The sequence below is a fragment of the Microtus pennsylvanicus genome, chromosome 2 (assembly GCF_037038515.1).
Source record: "Microtus pennsylvanicus isolate mMicPen1 chromosome 2, mMicPen1.hap1, whole genome shotgun sequence".
Classification (NCBI taxonomy): Eukaryota; Metazoa; Chordata; class Mammalia; order Rodentia; family Cricetidae; genus Microtus; species Microtus pennsylvanicus.
The window spans coordinates 49,436,330-49,458,133 of record NC_134580.1 but is presented as its reverse complement, the minus strand read 5'-3'; the positions used below and the strand labels follow the sequence as shown (position 1 = coordinate 49,458,133).

The window sequence follows — 21,804 nt, the reverse complement described above, 5'->3', positions numbered from 1 at the left end:
CAATTGGGGAAGAAGTCTTTCTGCTGCCCATCTGTGCACACGCTACAACTCATGGCATTCCTGGGGCCCTATGAAGAGAACCAAGAACTTTGAGCGTGGGTGACTTATCACAGCAGAGTTCGGATTCCACACTGTGCTTTGAGACCCAGTGAGATTGAAGTAGCGAGAGGAAACCGTCTGACAATGTGGCATATTCCATTTGTGGATTCTGTCCACGCTCCCAGGAGCAATGACGGAAATGCTGCTGCATCCATATTGCCCGTGAGTCTACACAGAAATACGACAGCCTTCTGAAGACACCTGATTCCCATTATAGCAAAATTTTATTGCAGAAACACTGAAAACACTGGGTTTTTTTTCAGTCACTATGTTACGGTAATAGTAAATTTCTTACTGTCAAAAGTAGTAAAACTGAGGACTCAGGCACGCTTGAGCTCAGATGTTGCAGAGACTTATGCCGTCACTGGAGAGGAAGCAGATTGAAGCCGTGGACTTTCACAGATCTCATCAGTTCCTCTAACTGCTAGGTTGAGAGGAATTCTTTGCCTTCTTATAGATATGCCTTTCTTTTTCTTTTTCCACAAGAAGGGGCTTGTGGAATCATGATGCACTTTATAAAGGTCAACACCCTGCATGGTGTTTGGAGTGGGAAGCTGGGACGGTTTCATTGGTGAAGACATAGTTGTACCATTCTACTTTCGTGGCTCCAAACTACCGCATCTCTCCATGAAAGATCCAGACACTTAATGTGTACAAATAAGCCGTTCTGCTTGGTGGGGCTACAGGTTGCTCCCCGTTCCCTTCCTGATGCCCATTTTCACCCAAGTTTGGGAAAAATGCCTTTGTCCACTACAGAAAGGTGCGTTCTCATGACTCAGTTCAGCACAGCAGCTTAAGTAACTTGAAATTTCCTCTTCACTTTTACAGGGTGTCCCTGGACCAAAGGGAGAGCGAGGTGAACGAGTAAGTCTTCGGAGGATGCTTCTGGTTATAGGGTGGTTGCACGCAGCTCTTGCCCCCGCCTACTGAGTAACAGTCACTGCCAACTGCAGTATTCATTGCTGCCCCAGCAGTCTTTCATTTAGAAGCACATTTCCCAGGGAAAACATCTGGCTGGGGTGGGGGCCAGGAGAGGATTTCCAGCCCTGTACCTGCTGTACTTGGGCTCCACTCCTTAAGGGTAAACACAAGAAGAATCACACTCAGCCTAACCTACAAAGTGGACCTGGGATGGAAATAATATAATAGATGTGGAAGGGTGTCCTAATGGAAATGGATGGTTTAGACTAGTACCAGCCAGTGGCACAGGACTCGTGTTTTCATGATGGCATAGTTTGGGTACAAAGCAAGACAGTGGTTGGATAGACTCAAAGAACAGATCCTATCATTCAAATTGCTTTAATTTCACTATTCACTTCCTGTAGAAATTCAGCGCTCATGACTGGTAGAGGCAGCACCTGTCTCAGGTTCAATAGTTTTTTTCCCCTGCAAAAACCTAGGCAGTGAATTTAATACTAGTTAGCTATAACATGGGCTTAATAATTTTTCTATGAGTTGTTATTAGTATTAAGTGAGCCATCACCTGAGAAGGCATTAATTATATATGAGTATATTTAAATATTGTTAATATATGTTTTTAGAATCCTGGACCCCAAATGTTTATTTGAGCTTATAAATCGAATATGCAAAGACTTTTGAGAAACCTTGAATTCAGGGTACAAATTGTCTCTTCTGCATTAACAACAGAAGTTAGCCCTCCCTGCCACCAGGAGCCTAGAGTCGTGGGAGCCATGGGTCAGGTCAGCTATGCCCCAGCCGTATAGCTGCACATATGGCTGTGTTTGAGGAATGTACTTTCTTCCCATCCAGGGAGACCTGCAATCTCAGGCCATGGTGAGGGCAGTGGCACGCCAAGTGTGTGAGCAGCTCATCCAGAGTAAGTACACATGCTGGTTCCTGCCCAAAGGAAGCCCCCATTCCCAGGACTAGAGAAACCCAGGAAGTCCCCTCGGAAGCTTTGCTGAATACACATAGCTTTACAAGCCCCCTCTCTGAACCACCTACCAGCCCAATAGATTATTCCAGAGCTCTTCAATCATGGCACAGGAGCCAGACTCCCATGCCCTTCATCCAAGAGCCCTTGGTTTGCAAAAGAACATTTAACTTGACTGCTCTGATCAGATCTCCCATTCCTCCTTCTCCCATCAAGTGGATGGCTCTTTCTCAAGCGTTAAACACTTGAAGACTACCAGACTGTATCAGAATTGAGATGACCACAGTGCTGGTTTCTACTGGTTCACATATTTTAATCACTTCCCCTTTCTTATCCGGTGTATATCCATTACCTTTGGTGAGCCCAAGGCCCCTCCTTTGATTCCTTAGGTATGCCAAAGTATACACGTACACGTAGGGTTGATGGGACATCGGATATGACAGCTGGGCACCATTCCTAAAATCATAGCCGAGCATACTCATTACAGCATTTATTCCACCTATTTATTTCCAGACCTGAACGTTTCAACAGCTTTTATTTCAACAACAGATTCCTTTACTCACCCGTTTTATACACATGCCTGCTTATTTTATATATTTTGTCTCAAACATCTAACCACAAGGTTACTTAGGGTGGGTCCTTCTGTTTGCCATGAATGTGTTTCGTTCCAGAACATCTGAAGCCAAGTAAAAACAGAAATTCCTCTCAGAGCCACCCAACTCTCGCCAAGCTCTCCTGCCCAGCACTCCCCAAGCTGATAGCAACCTCCTCCTCCTCCAGCAAAGACATTTTCACAGTGGTTGCCTTATCTGTCTCATGCTTGTATTTACTTTAACCTAGAGGAGTTTGGGAGTCAGGCCAGTGGAACCCAGTAAGTGCCGAGGTCCGTTGGCAAGACCCAAAATTCCACCTGTTCCTTTGGGATGAACCCAGGTCCTACTCTGGGGAGGTGTGGATGGAGAGATGGGGGTTTTCAGGCAGGCAAAATGATCAGTAGCAGAAGGAGGGCAACACCACCATCATCAAGCACAGTTGTTTTCTCCGTATGCTGTATTCAATCCAAATTCAATTCGATTCAATTCTGTAGTGCCCACAGCCGGTGTGTGTGGAAGAGAAAATTTATCAACGAAACTAAACAGTTCCAATTAGTGACAAGATGAGGTCTTTAAAAACAATAAAGGCTACAAGGAAACCTGGACATTAGTCTATTTTGGAGTGGGATGCACCCAGAGCTCATATAAGCTCTGCGTTATTTCATAGGTTTCTTACTCTCAAACAGACATTGTAAACGAGTAAAAGATCGAGTTTGTAAGAAGATGCACTGTGGCTTCCTACACACAACGGGAAGAATGAGTCACAATACCTGCTAGAGGATAAAAATCTTGGCTTTGTGTCGGTTTAAAACCTGCTCTCAAAGTCGAGTTTTCTCCCTTAGAAATTCTCAAGACTTTGATGAGTGGCTTCTAGGAGTGGAGTCAGAAATAATGAGCCAAGAGCTGGAAGGAATCTGTGCCGTGGTGGTGGTGGGTGTGTGAGGGTGCATCTACCACAGCAGCTATGCTCGGAGGAAATGGCAGCATCTGCCACCCCTTGGCTGCTCCCTGAACACAGCTCTGCTTTTGTCTGTGCTGCTTAACCTCTCACCCAGAACCCCGTTTATGGGCTGGCATATGCTTCCACACAAGCTTGGTCATCTGGGGTTTAGCTCTTAGTAGATGGCAAGAATGGTGTCAAAAGAGTTACGTGGGAAATGGAGAGAGGGCAGAGTGACAGCAGCTGCAGACGTGATCAATGACAGCTCCCGTCGGTATGGGAAGTGGGAAAGATGGATGCCTCACCTGCCCAAACAGCAGCAGACATGCCTGCTGGTTGAATCAGGAGAGCGCCCTGGATCACAGGCATGGTTAATGTTAAGGAAAGAATGTATATGGCTGTATTTATATGTACCTCCCAAGATACGATTGCTGCTTTTATTTAGATTTAAGTGTTTAAAGGGAAGTAAATATGTCTGAGGATATAGCTCAGTTGAAAGAGTGCTGGCCTTCCATGTGTGAGGTTTCAGGTTTGATCCCCAGCACTTTGTGAACGAGGCTTAGTGATGCCTGTAATCCTACCACTGTGGTTGTAGAGACAGGAAGATGAGAAGTTCAAGGCCACCCTCAGCGACAAGCTAGTGAGGGCCAGCATGAGATACATGAGATCTTGCCTCCCAGAAACAGGGAAACCAAAAAAAAAAAAAAAAGCCACAGAAAGAGTGGGTGACCGTATACACTGGAGTAATAAATAAACCACTCATTTCTTAAAAGGAGATGAATAATAGTGACCTATGTGGAGAAATCTCACTTTCAAAGATGCTGGAAAATGAAGTATTTATAGTACTAGGGCATTATGTGTAATTATTAAAATGAATTCTTCCCAATATCACTGAGTTAAGGGATTTCCAGAAAGAACAACAGGATTTGTTATCTATCTATCTATCTATCTATCTATCTATCTATCTATCTATCTATCTATCTATCTATCTATACTCAGGACAGGGGCAGTTTGCAGCTGGGACACAAGCAAAGATTCTTGAAAAAACCATCTTGGCAACCAGAGTTGAGCACAGACATAGGTCTTGTCTGGGGATTTGAGAGCAAGAGGGTGGAGCAGGCTTTGTGGGTTGGAACAAAGACAAGTAAATAATGTGGAGGGAAATTGCTGGGGAGAAAGGCAGCCTGGTGAGGGGTCAGGGGTCAGATAAGTGTTGGGGTGAGGATGAAATTTATGACTGCCGTTCAGTGATGTTTATGGCAATGCTGACGCGAAGTGTGGAATTCCAAACACATGAGATGCGACTTGAACAAGGCCAAGCCATTAATAACATCCAGGATAAGATGCAAGAAATTCTAAGTTACAAATCAAGAAGGGTGTGCCTTTTCCTCAGCGGACATTGGACAGAACTTTTCGGAGGTTTGAAGAGTGACACCCCAGCTTCCCCTTTCAATGTGTGACAGTTCATTTATCTGTTGTTGCTCAGGTCATATGGCCAGGTACACGGCCATCCTCAACCAGATTCCCAGCCATTCCTCATCCATCCGGACAATCCAGGGCCCTCCCGGGGAGCCTGGGAGACCAGGTTCACCTGGAACCCCTGGAGACCAAGGACCCCCAGGTGCCCCAGGCTTCCCGGGCAATGCAGGTGTGCCGGGGACCCCAGGAGAACGAGGTAAGCTGGGCCACTTCTCTCACAGGCTATCCCCAGAGGAGGGGGCCGGTGGATCAGAGTGTGACCATGGTGCTTATACAGTGACAGGGACTGAAATAACAGAGCCAGATTAAGTCTCCCTATATTACTAAATTTATTATATGTCCTGAGATTGAGGAAATGAAGGAACATGCCTGTTAATCAGAGTTCACCTGCTTGTGTGACGGAGGAGCACTAGAAGTCCCAACTCACCGCTAAGAGGCTTTGTTTAGTTATTTGAGAATTGTGTGAGTACCCTCTTTGTGTCTGTGTGCCTCTCAAATTCATGACCTTCTACATGAATTTTTTTTAAAATTTATTTATTTATTAAGGATTTCTGCCTCCTCCCTGCCACCGCCTCCCATTTCCCTCCCCCTCCCCCGATCAAGTCCCCCTCCCTCATCAGCTCGAAGAGCAATCAGGGTTCCCTGTCCTGTGGGAAGTCCAAAGACTGCCCACCTCCATCCAGGTCTAGTAAGGTGAGCATCCAAACTGCCTAGGCTCCCCCAAAGCCAGTACGTGCAGTAGGATCAAAAACCCATTGCCATTGTTCTTGAGTTCTCAGTAGTTTTCATTGTCCTCTATGTTCAGCAAGTCCAGTTTTATCCCATGCTTTTTCAGACCCAGGCCAGCTGGCCTTGGTGAGCTCCCGATAGAACATCCCCATTGTCTCAGTGTGTGGGTGTGCCCTTCGCGGTCCTGAGTTCCTTGCTCGTGCTCTCTCTCCTGCTCCTGATTTGGACCTTGAGATTTCTGTCCTGTGCTCCAATGTGGGTCTCTGTCTCTGTCTCCTTTCATCGCCTGATTAAGGTTAATATTCAGGAGGATGCCTATATGTTTGTCTTTGGACTCACCTTCTTATTTAGCTTCTCTAGATCGCAAATTATAACCTCAATGTCCTTTATTTATGGCTAGAAACCAAATATGAGTGAGTACATCCCATGTTCCTCTTTTTGGGTCTCTACATGAATTCTTTTACAACTACTCTTCTATCTGTATAAAGACACACAGATATATACAACTGACCGAGTCCAGTTAAGGTTGCCCATGGGGACACATGTTTAGGGCTGGCAACCTAGGATTGGGGCACCTACCACAGGGCTCACTAGGGACAAAAACTGGTTTTCCTTACCTTGGCAGCTGTTTAACTTCCTGATTTCATTTAGGAGTAGGGTCTTGTCAACTTTTCCCTCATTCAGATTGGCATGTCGGCTGGTGTGGTCTTGTGCAAGCGACAGTGTTGTTGAGAGTTCGTGGGTGCAGCATCCCTGGCACGTCCAGAGGAGACAGTCTTGCAACAGTTGTCTCAGTCCTCAGGCGTTTCTGTGGTCTTCCCTGAGCTTTACCTGTAGGGGTTATGGTATCACTATAACTATTCTAGAGGTAGAAAAATCCTTTTTCCATTGTGTTATGCATCTTATTCTTTTTTAATTAATTAATTTTTAAAAATGATCTTTTCTCATTTTACATACCTACGTCCTGCTCCCATGCATCTTATTCTGACTGCAAGGTTCAGGTTAATCCTGCTCTGTGCATGAAACTTGCCCTGATCACCCCAGACTAGAAATATTGTCACCCCTGGAGAGGTGGTACACTTACTGACTCTTACTCCCAGTTCTGTGTGCCTCTGGCGCTAGTTGACAGCTAGATTCCTGAGAGTGAGAGTCACCATGTTGTGACAATGTGTACAATGCTTTTAGCTCCGCTTCCTACAAGGCTGTCACATTGATTAGTATCTGGTTCTGATTGTCAAGCAGTACACAGAATCAGAAAGAAGGGCTAAGGTCTTCCAATGTCCCGAAGATCTGGACGCCTGGAGGGAATCTCTTTCTGGCAGGAGAGCACCCTTCAGTGGTGTTGAGGGTAGAGAAAGAGTGAATCACAGAATGTAGAGCCAGTGCCGGATCCACTCCCAGCAAGCGACAAGTTGCTTTGCTCTTTATGGAAACCCTTTCTCTGCTCTTGCCAAACTGAGTCTTTCCTATGCAGCAAGATAACTGAGTGATTTGATGAAAGAGAAATTACCCAGGAGTTCTAAAATGGTAGCTAGACAACTGTTGGGTATATGAATTTCCACAGTATCCTTCATGTTTGTGTGGTGTGTGTGTGTGTGTGTGTGTGTGTGTGTGTGTGTGTGTGTAGTTGAATTGAAACCGAAGTCCTCATCCATCTGTTCTCTGGCCCTCCTGTTTTATATAAAAGAAAGCATATGAGGACACTGAAGCCAAACAGGGCTCAAAGTCAGTCAGCATCAGGACTGATAATAAGAAACAGAGGAGGTATTATTTTTTTCACTGTTGCATCAATTATAACTATTGTGATGCTGGGTAAGACCGTCTTAAGACAACACTACTTCATAGTGAGGAAAAAATAAGTATTGTTAGTCAGAAATATAATAAACTATGAAAGCAGGATTAAAAGAAACACGGCTGATGAATAGTCTCTGGAATAGTACTCAAATGAAGTTCACTCTCCAGCGGAGACTGAAGACTTGCAGCTTTCTTCATCTGAATAGTTTTTCATCAGAAGTCTTCCATTTGGTTTCTCTGTCAAAGTTTTTCAAGCTTTTAAAACATGCTGTACAGTAAAATATATAGAAATATGTAACTGGATGTTTCTTTCCTGCCTGCCAGTTCCTGAATAACCACTCTAAGGCTTAGTATTAATTATAAACTCTTTGGTCTATTATCTCAGACTTACTGTTAATTAACTCTTGCAACCTAAATTAATCCATTTTTATTATTCTGTATTTTACCACAAGGCTTGTGGCTTGTTACCTCCTGTCTTGCTTCTCTGGTGGCTGTTGGCATCTCCAGACTCTACCTTCTTTTTCCCTTCATCTTTGCTTAGATTTCTTGCCTGGTATTTTTCTGCCTGGATATTGGCCAAATTCATTTCTTTATTAACCAATGATAATAAGACATAGTCACAGCATACAGAAGGGCATCCCACATCAGAGATATTTGTGAATGAGCAAGGTATGGTGGTACACACTTTTAATCCCAGCACTTAGAGGCAGAGGCAGGTGAATCTCTGCGCTCCAGACCAGCCTGATCTAGAGAGAGTTCCAGAACAGCCAGGGTGGGAGAGGGCTGACCTGGAATGCTGGTATAGTAGCCATGCAAGTATGTGAAGCTGGAGTAAGTGAAAAAGCAGTCTTACTCTGTTTTCTGTTTTAATTAAAAGCTCCTCCCCCAGGGGAATGGTTTAGTCTCTTTTCTGATGGTGTGATAAAATATTCTTCCACTGAGTAATTTAGCAGAGAAAGACTCCTTATTTTAGCTCACACTGTAGGGAAGTTGGAAGTTAAAACAGCTAGTCACCCCACTTCCATAGTCAGGAGCCGAGAGAAATGAATGCATGCATACAACCAGTTTTCTATACTGTTATATGGTCAAGAACCTAAACTAGGGGAACCCACTTTCAGGCTGAGTTTTCCCACATGAACTGAGGCAACCAAGATAGTCCCTCACAGACATGCCCATAGGCAGAGCTGATCTAGATGGTCCCTCATTGGTATTCTCTTCCCAGGTGATTCTAGGTTGTATCAAATTCACACATTAACCCTCGCAAGAGATCTTGGATTTGATTATCTCAGTTTGAAGAATACTATCTTAGAATGGTATCTCTGCTTAACTCCTTCCTTTGAGAAGTGGCCAAACATTCTTTGTGTTCAGAGAACAGAAGAAAATGACAGACGCTCCCTTGGTCTAAGCAATGCCGCATGCATGGCTCTCTGCTGCTCTCCTTATTAACTCAGAGATGATTTTTGCTCATTCTGGTTGCTGTCTCTCTCCTCCTTCTTGAAGCTTTGTCTCATTTCAGTCTAGAAAGTTGTACTCAAAACTTATGTAGCACAATATTCTGCCAGCTCTCTTCCCTCTTAGACTGTAACACGCAGAGACTCCTCAGAATGGGAGGAGTCAAAGAGACCATGCAGCTGAGGTTTCCTTCACACACTCCTTTACAAGTTTCCCCAGCTGCTGGCACTCAGAACTTCAGGGTCTCATTATGCACAACATCATGCTGTTGTTATATAGCCTGGTTTCCCCCTGCCTTTTCTTACCATATTACAGTAAGAGAAAACTGTTTTTCTTGTGGACTAACATTTCCTATGCTTGCTTAGTTCCTCTTCTTATGCCCTGTAATGCCCTGGGGATACAGGGCTCTTTATATCAGGATCAACCTTCATCTTCCTCCTTGATTCCCCGAATTGCCAGTCATGTGCTGACCCTTCTGACCCTCCAGGCCTCTTTGGTCATTGGCTTGGGTGATTCTACCTAGATCCCCTTGATCATCAATTCATCTGTTCATTTTCTTACTCCAGTTGTTGAAATGTTTGTATCCACACTGGTGTCTTGAATTGAAAACAGAATCTAACTTTGTGTGTGTATGTGTTCATGTATGTGTAAGCATGTGTTTGCAGGTACACATACATGTGTGTTCAGGTATAAGTGGAGGCCAGACAACAGCTGCATGTGTTAATCAGGGACCACCTCAACCACCTTTGAGACATCTCACTGACCTTGCCAAGTAAGCAAAGCTGGTTGATAAGCAAACTCCAGGGATCCTCTTGTGTCTGTCTCTCCAGTGTTGTGATTTCTAGTGTGTGCCACCACTTACTGCTGCTACCCTCTTCTTCCTCCTCCTCCTTCTCCTCTTCTTTCTTCTCTTCCTTCTTCTTCCCTGAGGTCTATAAATCCAACTCAGATCTTTGTGTTTACAGAGCAAGTACTCTACTGACTGAGCTGTTCCCCAGCCTATTTTATTTTGTTTTGAGACAGGATCTCATGTTGCCTCAGCTGGCTTTAACTTGCTATGTAGCTGAGGCGAGTTTTGAACTCCGGGTCTTCCTAACTGCTGAAATTACAGACAGAATTACATCATTACACCTGCCAAGCTCTTTCTTAGGTGATGAAACTGCACCAAGTATGAACTACTAATTGTGTCACTGAGAACAAGGGGACCAGAACCTGGGGTCTATATTGCACTGAAGTGATTTTTTCCTAGATGCACGAACACACTGCACTTGTATCATCTCACTAAACAGAAATTTCCCTACATCAGGACCATCTCCCAGGGATGGCATTACCAAGGCTCACTGCTTCAGGTAGCTGGTATATAATAATGATGAAGTAAGTGTATCCCAGATTGTACTTTTTAAAAAATGGACTAAAACATACATAAAGAAGGCATGTGCATTGGCCCTTCCAACTTTATTTGGCTTTAGATCTAATACTGGCATGAGATTACTAGGTAAATACAGCAAAAAGCTTGACTTTTCTGAAGTTCTCCAAAAACTGGAAAATATAATGAGCGTCCTCATATGCAAAGTGTGCTTTTTCAAAAAAGAGTCCTGTTGACTTTAAAAGCATTTTCATTTTAAATCCTGCAGACTTTGATCTTATCCCAACTCCCTTATATAGTTCTCTTTCATCCCCCGGGGGTAGGCACCATTGCATTGTTTTTGCAGTTTAATTCTACAAGGCATGGAGACCAAACTGTCATTTAAATGTCACTGATTGGTTGGCGATTCATGCTGAGCCTCAACTATTCATTTTGTAAGCTTTCCCACCAGTCATGAATAACGTGAGTTGTTGATGATTTGTGCTGCAGATGATGTAGCGTCATTGAAGGAAGGATGTTACTGTTTTGGAGATGAAAGTGACAGGGTGGCCTTTGCTCTGGCATTTGTATGTACCCGTGATGGTCATAGTGTGAGTATCCAAAACTCATGAGCAGAAAGCTGGGTTTCCTGGTGCCTGACATGGCATGTGTTCCTTTCTGCCATCCATGTACCTGTAGCTGTGAGCAGGTAATCTACAGCGCTCCAGTAGACTGGTGCCAGGTGACCACCCAGGACCTCCTCTGGCTGCATCTCTCCTCACATCATCTTTTTCTATTGTCCCTGCACTTTAATGATTAATAGTGACTTCTTGCTCTTGTTAATTTATAGGTCACATCTCCATGTAGCTTTTAAGACCCTCTAACACCATCTTATTTTTGAAATTCTGTCTCTGTGAAATTCACTTTCCCAAAGAGCCCTAGAGTGGTTTGTATTTCCCTGGAAGGGTCCTGAATTGTAACAGCATTGTAAATAGCCAGCTGCTAACATCAAAAAGACAACAGGAAATACTTTTGCTGGGCTTCTTTACACCTAAAACAATCCCATATTTTCTATACTTGACCACTTTCCCATAAAGTATAGAGCTCTGTATGATCTTAACTAGTCCTGTGATCCAAACATACAGAAGCATGAGAGCTTAGGAAAATGCATCGGACACTCATGGACCTGAATCAGTCACCCAGCCTTCTTCTAAGTGGCTACTAAGTACCTTGTACCTTCGAGGCATTGGAACCCACACCACATGAAGAACAGACCACACTTGGATCTCACTGCCAGCATTTCCCAGGCAACAGACAAATATAACACAGCTGAAGCCTTGCTTCATAGTCTCTGGCTTTTCATATAATGACATGGAAAGCATTCCCCAGGCCTTGCATATCTGCCCAGGCAGAAATCCCAGGAGCTTCTCCCAATGTCTCAGCTTAGGAGGAAGGGAATCTGCTCCTTAGAGTTGCCTGAGACCTCTGCCTGGAGTGCTTGTGGTGGCCAAGGGCACAGAACTGAATAAAATATTCCAAGTTGAAGGCCAATGGGCCAAAGAAAATAGGAAACAGACAACAAAGGGCCAGAAGCAGGACGTGTAGTCAGTGTAAGCTAAATCCTTTTGAATTCAGCCCTGCGTCTTGCTCAGAGCAGAGGGCAAAGTGAGCAAGAGGAAACTGGTACTAAACTCAAGGCTGATTGTTGAGTTGACAGAAGGGAGGATAGGCACACCCTTTGGCATTGAGAAAACACAACCAAAATGAGGGCAACCATAGGCTACAGGACTACCACTGGGTGGAGAGGCGCCAGTACATTGGTTTTCTGTTCTTTTGTCCTACTTAAGGACAGGTAACTTGGCCTCAGTTTTATAACCCTCTTTCAGGGATAGTATTAGCATCAGCCCTATTGGTTCTTGTGAAGACTGAAAATGAGCTTATAGATGCAAACCACCTGGTGTTTATGACCTAGAGAAATAGCTTATATGAATACCTGATGTACTGCCAGCCACATTTTCCTTATCAAAGCCTACAGTGGAACTTGACATGTCAATCATTCACCCACTACTTCAACCACCATTTAAAAATATTTTATGATGGATATGAATTACACAGAATAATTTTATTTCAGAGGCATTGTCTCATATAGCCCAGACTGTCTCATACTCTTCTTGTCACTGAGGCTGGTCTTGAACTTATGATCATTCTATCTGTAACCCAAGTGTTAGGATTACAGGGACATAGGGGACTAGATACTTTTCCAAGACATGGTTTCTCTGTGTAACATTCCTGGCTGTCCTGGAACTCACTATGTAGACCTGGCTGTCCTTGAACTCACAGATCTGCTTGCCTCTGCCTCCCAAGGGCTGGGATTAAAAGTGTGTGCCACTACCACCCAGTAGGGACTAGATTTTTAAAAACCAGTTTTACAGAATTTAAAAGTGGGAGGATTAGAGTTGAAGCCTCAGCCTAAGGAATTTTGACTATCCATCCTCCAGAGATCTTGCTTGCTTAGTACACATATTTGCATGCCGATCTAAACATATCTTCACTTAGGTGCCGTTCCCTATATACTGGGCAGCCTATTCATGGTGAGGCTTTCATTTGGTCTGATTCAAGAGAGCTCAATAAAGTATGATGCCAAAGTCAAAAGCCTTTAGTTTGGGGGCACGATGGAAATGCGAATAAACAATATGATGCATCAGAGATAGTAAAGGCCATGAGGAAGCCACAAGGGCAGAAAGTTCATCCATTCATCCGTTAGTTGATGCAACAAACATTTTTTAAATTTACATATCGTGTGGAAGACAACAAGAAAGTGTTGGAATGGAAGCACAGGTAAGATGGGTAACCCTTGATCTCTCGGACCCACTGTGGCTCTGCTTGTTACAATTCTGAAGGATTGAGTTGGGACTTTAAACATGAGGAATAGCTAGGCATGTTGATGCATGCACACCTTTAATCCCAGCACTTGGAAGTCGAGACATGTAGAACTCTGTGAGTTTGAGGCCAGTCTGGTCTACATAGTGAATTTTATGTCAGCCAGTTCTATGTAGCGAGACACTGTCTCAACAAAGGGAGAAACAGAGGTAGAGGCAAACAGGGAGGGGCAAGAGGGATTCAGGAGGGAATATTTCCAGTACTAAGGAATCTCAGCATCTCCTAGAATGGGGCGCTAGCACCTAACTTGGGTGGCCCCATCTCATTATCAAGTGGCCTGACCTTAGGTCCTTGCAAAAATCTCTTTTGTGGACTGTGACTGTGTTTTTTTCTGTAAAAAATTTCTTAATACCCAGCTCTGGGGGACTTAATCACCTGATGAGCAGCTGCAGAATCGTGTTTTAGGACACTTGATTCTCTTGCCTTTTAACAAGGTCTACAAGGCATACAAAGGCATCTCCAGGTCTCACCACATCTGTGTATAACTTGCCCTTTAATTTCAATCTTCATTAATTTTTACATGTGGGGGGAGAGAATGAGAGAGAGAGAGAGAGAGAGAGAGAGAGAGAGAGAGAGAGAGAGAGAGAGAATGAGACCTACAGTCAAGCTCAGGTGTGATTATGGGAATCATATATGTACACAGACAAATATTAACATATTAGCCTGTACTATGAGTATGGAATATAGAATAACTTCAAGGACAATAAAACCTAAATTTCCCTACCAGTATGGATTTGTATCTTTGCAGTCTTCATCTTTTCTGAGACATTTCAAGGGATTGAATATTTTTGCGAGGTTTTCTCTCAGTTGCTATTATTTGCATTGCAGAGAGGACCAAATTATACCTACTTTTCTCTATAGATTTAAAAAAAAAATCAAAGCAACCAGATTGGTTACTTTTAACACCACTTGCCTTTTCCTTTCTTATAAATAACTCAGGAAATTGGGGAGCTGTTCCTGAGGGTACCTTCCTGGAGGCCCCTTCACGCTAATATGTGTCTTCTGCTGTGAGCGAGTTCAGATGATCTGGTAGCATAAGGTCACAAGAGGTCGCTGAGTCACAGTAGAGAATAATGAGGAGCAGACCTAGCCTTAGTCATCAGAGGGTTTTATTATGTTCTAATTCCTTCACACTCAGAGGCTCCCTGCAGGGAAAGTCGTGTGATTTCTGACAGAAGAACAGGGATTGTCACTAAATACCAAGATACATTTTAGTACAAAAGCATTGACAAGTGGGGACCCCGATCAGATGAAAAGGACTAACTCTAGTTAGCTTCTAAATGGCTACGCAGTAGATAGTCTACAGCGGTTTGGATCTGCAGTGTCTCCCGAGACTCACTGTTTCTGTGCTCAGATGCTGCTTGCAGTGCAGTTTTGAAGACAGTAGAGACTTTAGGAGTTGGGTAGAGCTTCGGAGGTTATGTTTACCCCTGGTTCTGTCCACTCCACTTCACTTCCTGATTCACCAGTGTGAGCAGGCCCTGCTATATACCGCTGCCGCCATGAATTCTGCCATACCTTTCCACTGCGAAAGACCCAAATGTAAGGCACTACCTGCTCTATGTGCTATGGTGCGGTTCATGAGCTGGGCAAGGGGCTGTAGATTGAAACACACAGAGACAGAGACATGGGTCATCCTTGAATTCCCCAAGAATGTCAAGAATGCCAGCTTTATTGTGTTCCAGGGTAGCTTATGTAGAGCCTTCCCTGACCAATGGCCACGCCCTAGTTCTCGGGATCCTTCAGCTGCAAACCACCAGAAACCACACCCCTGCTAGCAGGGTCTCGTGCTCAGAGCAGCTGCAAGCACAGGAAAACAAGCTGCTTACAGGAAATCAAGGGTCTGGGGGTCCAAGGTCCCCAGCACCCAAACTCCCGAAACTGTGAGCCTCAACAAACCTTTCCTCCTTGAATGTGCTTCTGTCAGTATTTTGGTCACTGTGACACAAAAGTAACCAAGCACACTTGTGTAGGGTGGCTTTCGTCTGGCAGCTTGGTTGGCAGCTGAGCATGAAACGAAGGCTTCTGGAGTTATTTACATGCCGTTAAAGCTCAGAGAGGACAGGTTTACCTCAGAGAAATCTTTACCTCCCTGTGGGCTTCCGAATGGATAGTCAGATCTCAACAGGATGCATACAGAGAGGGTGTGGAGCCTTTGTCGGGGTTGGTGATAGAAGCCCTGACCTTTGTCGGGTTCACTTAGCACTACCAAGGCCGTGTGCAGCAGGCATGGGTGTTGGGAAATGCTGTTGTAGTTGGCTCATTGGTCAACGACTTCCCAGAAAGAAGAGATTTATATTTCAGAGGTGCCATGGTATTTTGACCCCAGGAGAGAATTACTAGGATTGCAGGATCTATCCAAGCTGCATAGTCATTCATTAATATTTGCATTATTTAAAGACTATGCATCTCTACCTACCTCCATCCTTCCTCATTATTTCCAGAACAAACACTGTACCTTTTCCTTTTAAAACTTGGAAGCTAGAATGTTAAAACATTATTCTCAGCTGTCAGAGTTCTTGATTATTATGATTTCAAATTTGTCTACAGTTGAATATGTATTGTATTTATGCTAAAGAAAAAGTTACTGTATTTTGAACTTGAGAATCCTTTATAGTACTTCTACCTATCAAGTTTGCCACTCTAATCTATAGACATTTTCTTCCAGTCTCAGCCAGTTCGACATAATTTCTCAGTAAACTTTGTTAAAGAGAGATGCTATTTTTCCCTCCAATCTTTCAAAGCATTGTTATAGCTGATACACTCGGTCCTCTTATTCTAATGTAATGCTCACCTATCTTGGTTTGAGGCAGGGACACCTAACGGTGCTGTCACACATCCGGTGGTCATGTAAAATATGATTGGATAATGATGTGTCAGCGTATGCGTCTCCTTGTTGTTTTTTTGACCTGTGTAAATGTGTCCTTTGTTAAGAATACTGAAAACGGAGCCAGGTGTTGTGGTATACATCTTGTACCCCAGCACTCAGGAGGTAGAAGCAAGCTGATCTCTATGAGTTCAAGGCCAGCCTGGTCTACAGGGTGAGTTCCAGGCCAGTCAGGGCTAGATAGTTAGAACACGTTTTAAAAAGAAACCTGTAAATTGTTTGGAATAAGAGGTCTACCCAGTGGAAAAGAAGCCCAAATTGATTTAGATTTTTTTTTTATGGGACTGAATCAGCCAAATCAAACCCAGGCTTCGCCAAAGCTTCCAACTTCTTAATGGAAAGTCATGGTCTTCAGAAGTTTGTTGTTTAATTATAACTCATGCCTTCTGCAGATGTATTATGAGGTGGACCAAAAGGAAAATGTTAGACATGTCCACTCTTGGTTTCTACGGTGCTGCTTGTGAATTGCCAGTTAGGTTCACCGAGTAGTCTGTCATGTGCAGTGACAGGTCGGTGCCTGGCCGGCTGAGCCACTTCAGCAGACAGGAGGAAGAGCAGAAGAGCACGTACAGATCACAGGGCTGAGCTTCTGGAATGCAATTTTGTAGAATCTTACTATGTCAGAATCTAACCTAAAATCCTATGATACCTGAACCCTAAACCAACTTCATCGTTCTCACTGGAAAAGAACTTTTGTAATAACGTCTGAAAATGGTACTTCCAAGATTTGATTCTGAAGAGAATTTCTGTCACCCTCCCTTTTTAAAAACAGGTCTAACCGGTCTCAAAGGAGAGAAAGGCAATCCAGGCATTGGAACTCAGGGCCCCAGAGGTCCCCCTGGACCAGCAGGTAAATCTTTCTATTTAACAGAAATGATAAGATAGAAATCTTTATGATCACTTCATAGGTGAAGAAAATAACTGTATTCTACCCTTGTGTCAACAGAAATAACTGCATTTCTCATTTATTTTATTGAAAGGCCAATGCGCTGGTTACAATCCACCCCTGATGTCAGCCTAAAACGCTACAGTACATGTGGGTTCATTTTGATCAGATGAGTTAGACGAGGCTACAGTAACATATGACTCGCAAGGGCTTGGTGATACAACGAAGCTTCACCTCACATTTGTACACTTTCCGGTGTTTGCGGTAAAGACTCTGCCATGTTAGACCTCGTGAAAAAAAAATGACGAAGGCCCACCAGTCTCAATTTCCTAAATATGGTGATGTCTAATATCCAGTCCCACTCCTCTGATGGGAACTAGTCACACAGCCTCAGCTGAACTGTAAGGGAAGCGTGAAATCTAGAGAAACACAAGGGAATTTGGAGAACATTGTTAGTTCTTGCTGTGGTTGTCCTGCCAAATGAGCTTTGTGGAAGTTTTGAGTTTTGAGTACAATATCATGTTTTTCAAATTATCTCCAGATGAGCTGAGTTGTCACCGGAAACATGAGCTTGTGTCCTGTTGTATTTACAACCCTTATTGGCCTTAGGGAGTCAAATGTGTACAGATTTTTTTTTCGGTGTAACGGTGGTTTTAGACCACGTCTTTAAGGGATAGCCCAAAATCAATAGGTCCGTCTTGATGATAGGCTCTTTTACTTCCTGTGTGAGGAACTGACATCATGTTTGACGTCATGTCTTTGGTGGTCTGTGAGAACTGATGGACGGAAACTGAATGCCCTTGTAGGTTCACATTATTCAAGCAGCAAGTGGTACTTGTGTCTGTATCCCATTTTAATTTTAGTTGAGTGGGATTGTGATTTTTATAGCTTTAATATTTCACACATACACTTAATTGATTATGATCAAATCCGTCTCTCAGATCCCTGCCCTACCTACCCCCTACACATTACTTTTCCCTTCCAACTTTATGTGCTCTTAAAAAAGAAACCCACCGAGTCCCCTGAGTGCTTCAGAAGCAGTGTGTACGGAAGCTGGAACATCCATGAGAGTGTGGATGGCCTCTCAGGGGCCACTTCCCTGAAGAAAGCTGACTTCTCTCACAGCAACCATTGATTTCCAATCGCTCCTCAGCTAGGGCTCGGACTTCCGGAGCCCTTTCCTCTCCCTGTGTAGATGAATGGTTTTATTTCTAGTTGAAAATGTCTTTTAAGAGGAAAGCCAGGCCTCCATTCAGTAGGCATGCAAACCAAAAAACCAAACCCAACAAATTTCTTGAATTCAAAAAAAATTTTTTTTAATCACCCCTTATTTCTATTCAAAGTTTTTAATTGATGTAAGATGGCCCAAAGCAATTTAGACTAACGCACTGGGTCCAATTTTAAACTACTTTCCATTTGTCTTTTCCAGGATAATGTTTTTAGACCTAGACTAATTTAATTAGCTGAAAACATAGGCCGGTACTAATTTACACACCAATTTTAGCTTTATGAGGTTATGGTTTGAACGTGTTCATGTGCGTGTACATATGGGTAGGCCTATGCATTGGATTCATGAGGAGCTGTTTTGGAAAACAAGAGCGCCATTGAGAATGGCCTCCTCCTCCTTTCCCTTCAATGCTCAAGAGGACTTGGAGAAGAATACGCTTTGCTCTCTGATGCTGGAGTTGATTACAAGTACTGTCTCTGAGGAGAACACGTGATTATGGCATGGTCCTTTACTCAGGGACTCTACTTTAGGGAAAAAATCACACAATGAGTAGAATGGATGAATCTCCGAATTGCTACGTCTTTTAAAGTCAGCTTACCTCACGGTGGTCTCCAAAGTCACTCTATTGTAGTAAATGACGGGCTCTTCATTGTTGGTCGCTTCACAGGACCCTCAGGGGAAAGTCGTCCTGGCAGTCCTGGGCCACCTGGCTCTCCTGGACCAAGGGGTCCCCCAGGCCACCTGGGAGTACCTGGACCACAGGGTCCGTCTGGCCAGCCTGGATATTGTGACCCATCGTCATGTTCTGCCTACGGTGTTGGAGGTAAGTACCAGCCGCTTGCGGGCTGTGCGGTTATACAGTGGTTCTTACTAACCTGTGGAGGGAGGGCTTGAAATTCAACGGTTAGCAGAGGACAGCAGAGCCTGGAGGCCTCAGCCCCTGTGTAGAGTGCGATTTACTGTCCACTCTACTTAAATCCCCCAGGGGAAGATTCGAATAACCACCACATCCAAGTTTCCTTTGCTTCTCAATACCGATTCCTGGGCAGGGGATGTAGCAGAGTGGTCGAATATTTGCCAAATGGTAATCCACATAGACTTGGCCTCCTACTGGGTCATTTGTCAAGTACGGTTGAACATTTTAGTGTTTCCATGCTGTTTCTGTCATGGTGTGGCCATGACATCCTGTGAAATTTCACTGTTAGTTTTAGATTGTCTCCATAATGAGCAAGGCCCCCCACAATCCTTTCAAAGGATGTCCTGCCCACGACATGACCGGGGAGATCTGAAGAATAAAAATAGACATGTCTTTGCTTCACCACTAGGGGTTAGACTGAGAATCCAACAGAAGACACCTCCCCCAAACAGCAGCAGTCTTCCAGCTAGGGCCTTGCTGAATCACGGAGAGAGAGGTTCATAGACAGCTTTAGGCCAGTGCCCAGCATCGTCAGTGCATGGAAATTCTTCTGCTTTAAGAGAAATTTAAGCTTAGTTGCCCGAGAAATTGGTCAAAGTTTTGTTGATGTATTTTTCTCTGTTCATCTTTTCCCTCCTTGCCCTCTCAAAACTGTCCCCCGTCTCTTTAGATCTCATCCCATACAATGATTACCAGCAGTGAAGGGCTGATCTGGCACTTTGGTTGCGTTGACCTGGGCATTTAGATATGGACACAGAACCGGTTCACCACCACTGCTAAGCTCCTGCCCTTAACCATGGTCACCCCTCTCTTGTCTCCACTGCTTCCCCACCTCACCATGTTCAGGTCCCCTGCCTATCATGCTCCAAACATGATTAGTGATCAAAACATAACAAAGAAATATAGGTCAGCTGTAATAGTTACTGACATCCCACATCATTCTGAATAGAGTTCTCTGACTCTGTGTCAAGACTTCATCCCAACCTCCTCTATTCTGAGGCTCTGTAACAGTAACTTAACTGTATGTCCCTCTTGCCAACCCCACCAAGATGATGAGCACCTGATCTCCTGGCTCTCTGTTTCACCTCCTTCTCTTGATCACCCTCTCCCCCCTCTCTCCTGGTGATGGGCTTGTAACACAAGATTGGGTTCGTAATTTTATATTCTCTTTTATGATTCTACTTCGTTGCAGGGTTTCTTTTGTAAATAAAATGTACAATATTTAAACAACTGGCCACGCTTCTAGTTTTCTAACATTTTTTTTCTAGTTTGTCTTTTCCTTTGCTCCTTGTACTAACTATGAAGCCTCTGGGGCAGTGGCATGGGGGCACGGCAGTGAGGGTTTTCTCCTCACGCAGGGCACCTCTGTGGTTTACCAACCAAATCTGTGTTGCTCTAAGGACTCAGATAGGGGAAACTATCCATTTCTGGTTCCTGGGTCCCATCAGGCCCCCCACCCCCACTTTTCCTCCTTAGTGTCCCATCCGGATCAGCCTGAGTTCACCCCGGTCCAGGACGAGCAGGAGGCCATGGATCTGTGGAGCTCGAGCATCTGACAGCCTCAGGAGATGTCTGAGGAACAGTGGCAGGCCCTCTTCCGGAGCTTTAACTTACAAGATGTTGTCACATGGATGTATGCTACTTTGCAGGGGGAGGCAGGGCTCGTGTCATCGGCTGATATTTCCTCTATGGGTAACGTTAATTGTTGCTTTAAAAAATTGTGGTTTGAAACCAGCCCCTTTTTGTGACACAGTTGCAGTCTTGTCCCTTTGCTGTTTTAATTGCATGCCAGTTAATTTGATGGTCTTCCAAAGAAGAGTGTGAGAGAGGAATCAGAAAGGATGAATTGAACCCTGGGATCTCTTCTGTATTAAATCATTTCAATTTATAAGATAAATAAGAGAGGTGTGGTTACATTGGAGGGAATTAGGGCCCCAGTTGCAGAAGAGAGTATTTGGAGGTCCGTGGTTCGCGCCACTTACCTGTACCCACGGCAACGACCTTGCTGATAATTAAAAATACCGCCATCATTGAGGAAACTACCTCGTTTTTGTTGAAATTGATCTGTCCAATTCTGAGATCACTTAGTAACTGGTTTCACGGGTATTCAGAAATCAGAATAGAATATTGTCTTTCTGGATTTGATAATTAAAGAAACAGATTCTGTTTTCCAGCAGTTTTTGATCCATGTAAAATAATCACTTCCTACCAGCTCCAATGCAAAAGAGACCCCCCTTTTTTTAAATGAATAATTGTCCAGCAGTGTGTTTCAGAGCTTGCCTCCCCTTGACTACAGGGATTACTTTGTAAATGCAAATATGTTTTTGAAGACTTGTTTTTATTCTTTTTTATAAGCAAATAAAAAAATCTTAAAACAATATGTGTGGATTCTTTTCAGTGTATTTCTGAATGTTACCGTCAACTTTTGTGGTCCTAGTTGCGTGTCCACTTGAAGAGAAACAGCCGTGGCCCTGTAGGTAAACATTCCAACTCCCACTCCTTCATCCCTTCCCTCACCTTCAGTGGAGGAAAAATCTTACTCAAACTAATGGGCGCAGAGCCTGGCATCATTTTAATATCACTTATAATTTACCAGGCAGTGAAAGCAGCACAAATATATTA

General features: G+C 43.9%; 1 protein-coding gene across 4 annotated transcripts in view; it reads left to right on the top strand.

Moving 5' to 3' along the window:
• Col14a1 (collagen type XIV alpha 1 chain) overlaps positions 1 to 21,560 on the top strand; it is a 180,742-nt gene extending 159,182 nt beyond the window's left edge. For 2 of the 4 annotated variants that reach the window (XM_075961003.1, XM_075961002.1), the window contains exons 43-48: positions 928 to 963; positions 1,870 to 1,936; positions 5,013 to 5,201; positions 16,925 to 17,002; positions 18,934 to 19,089; positions 20,659 to 20,881. In XM_075961003.1, coding sequence (XP_075817118.1) covers positions 928 to 963; positions 1,870 to 1,936; positions 5,013 to 5,201; positions 16,925 to 17,002; positions 18,934 to 19,089; positions 20,659 to 20,738 — 606 coding nt within the window. In that variant the 3' untranslated portion in view covers positions 20,739 to 20,881. Of the gene's footprint in view, positions 1 to 927; positions 964 to 1,869; positions 1,937 to 5,012; positions 5,202 to 16,924; positions 17,003 to 18,933; positions 19,090 to 19,852; positions 20,406 to 20,658 lie in introns of those variants that run through there. The other 2 variants (XM_075961001.1, XM_075961004.1) reach the window with 2 other exon arrangements.
• The last annotated feature ends 244 nt before the right edge of the window (positions 21,561 to 21,804 follow it).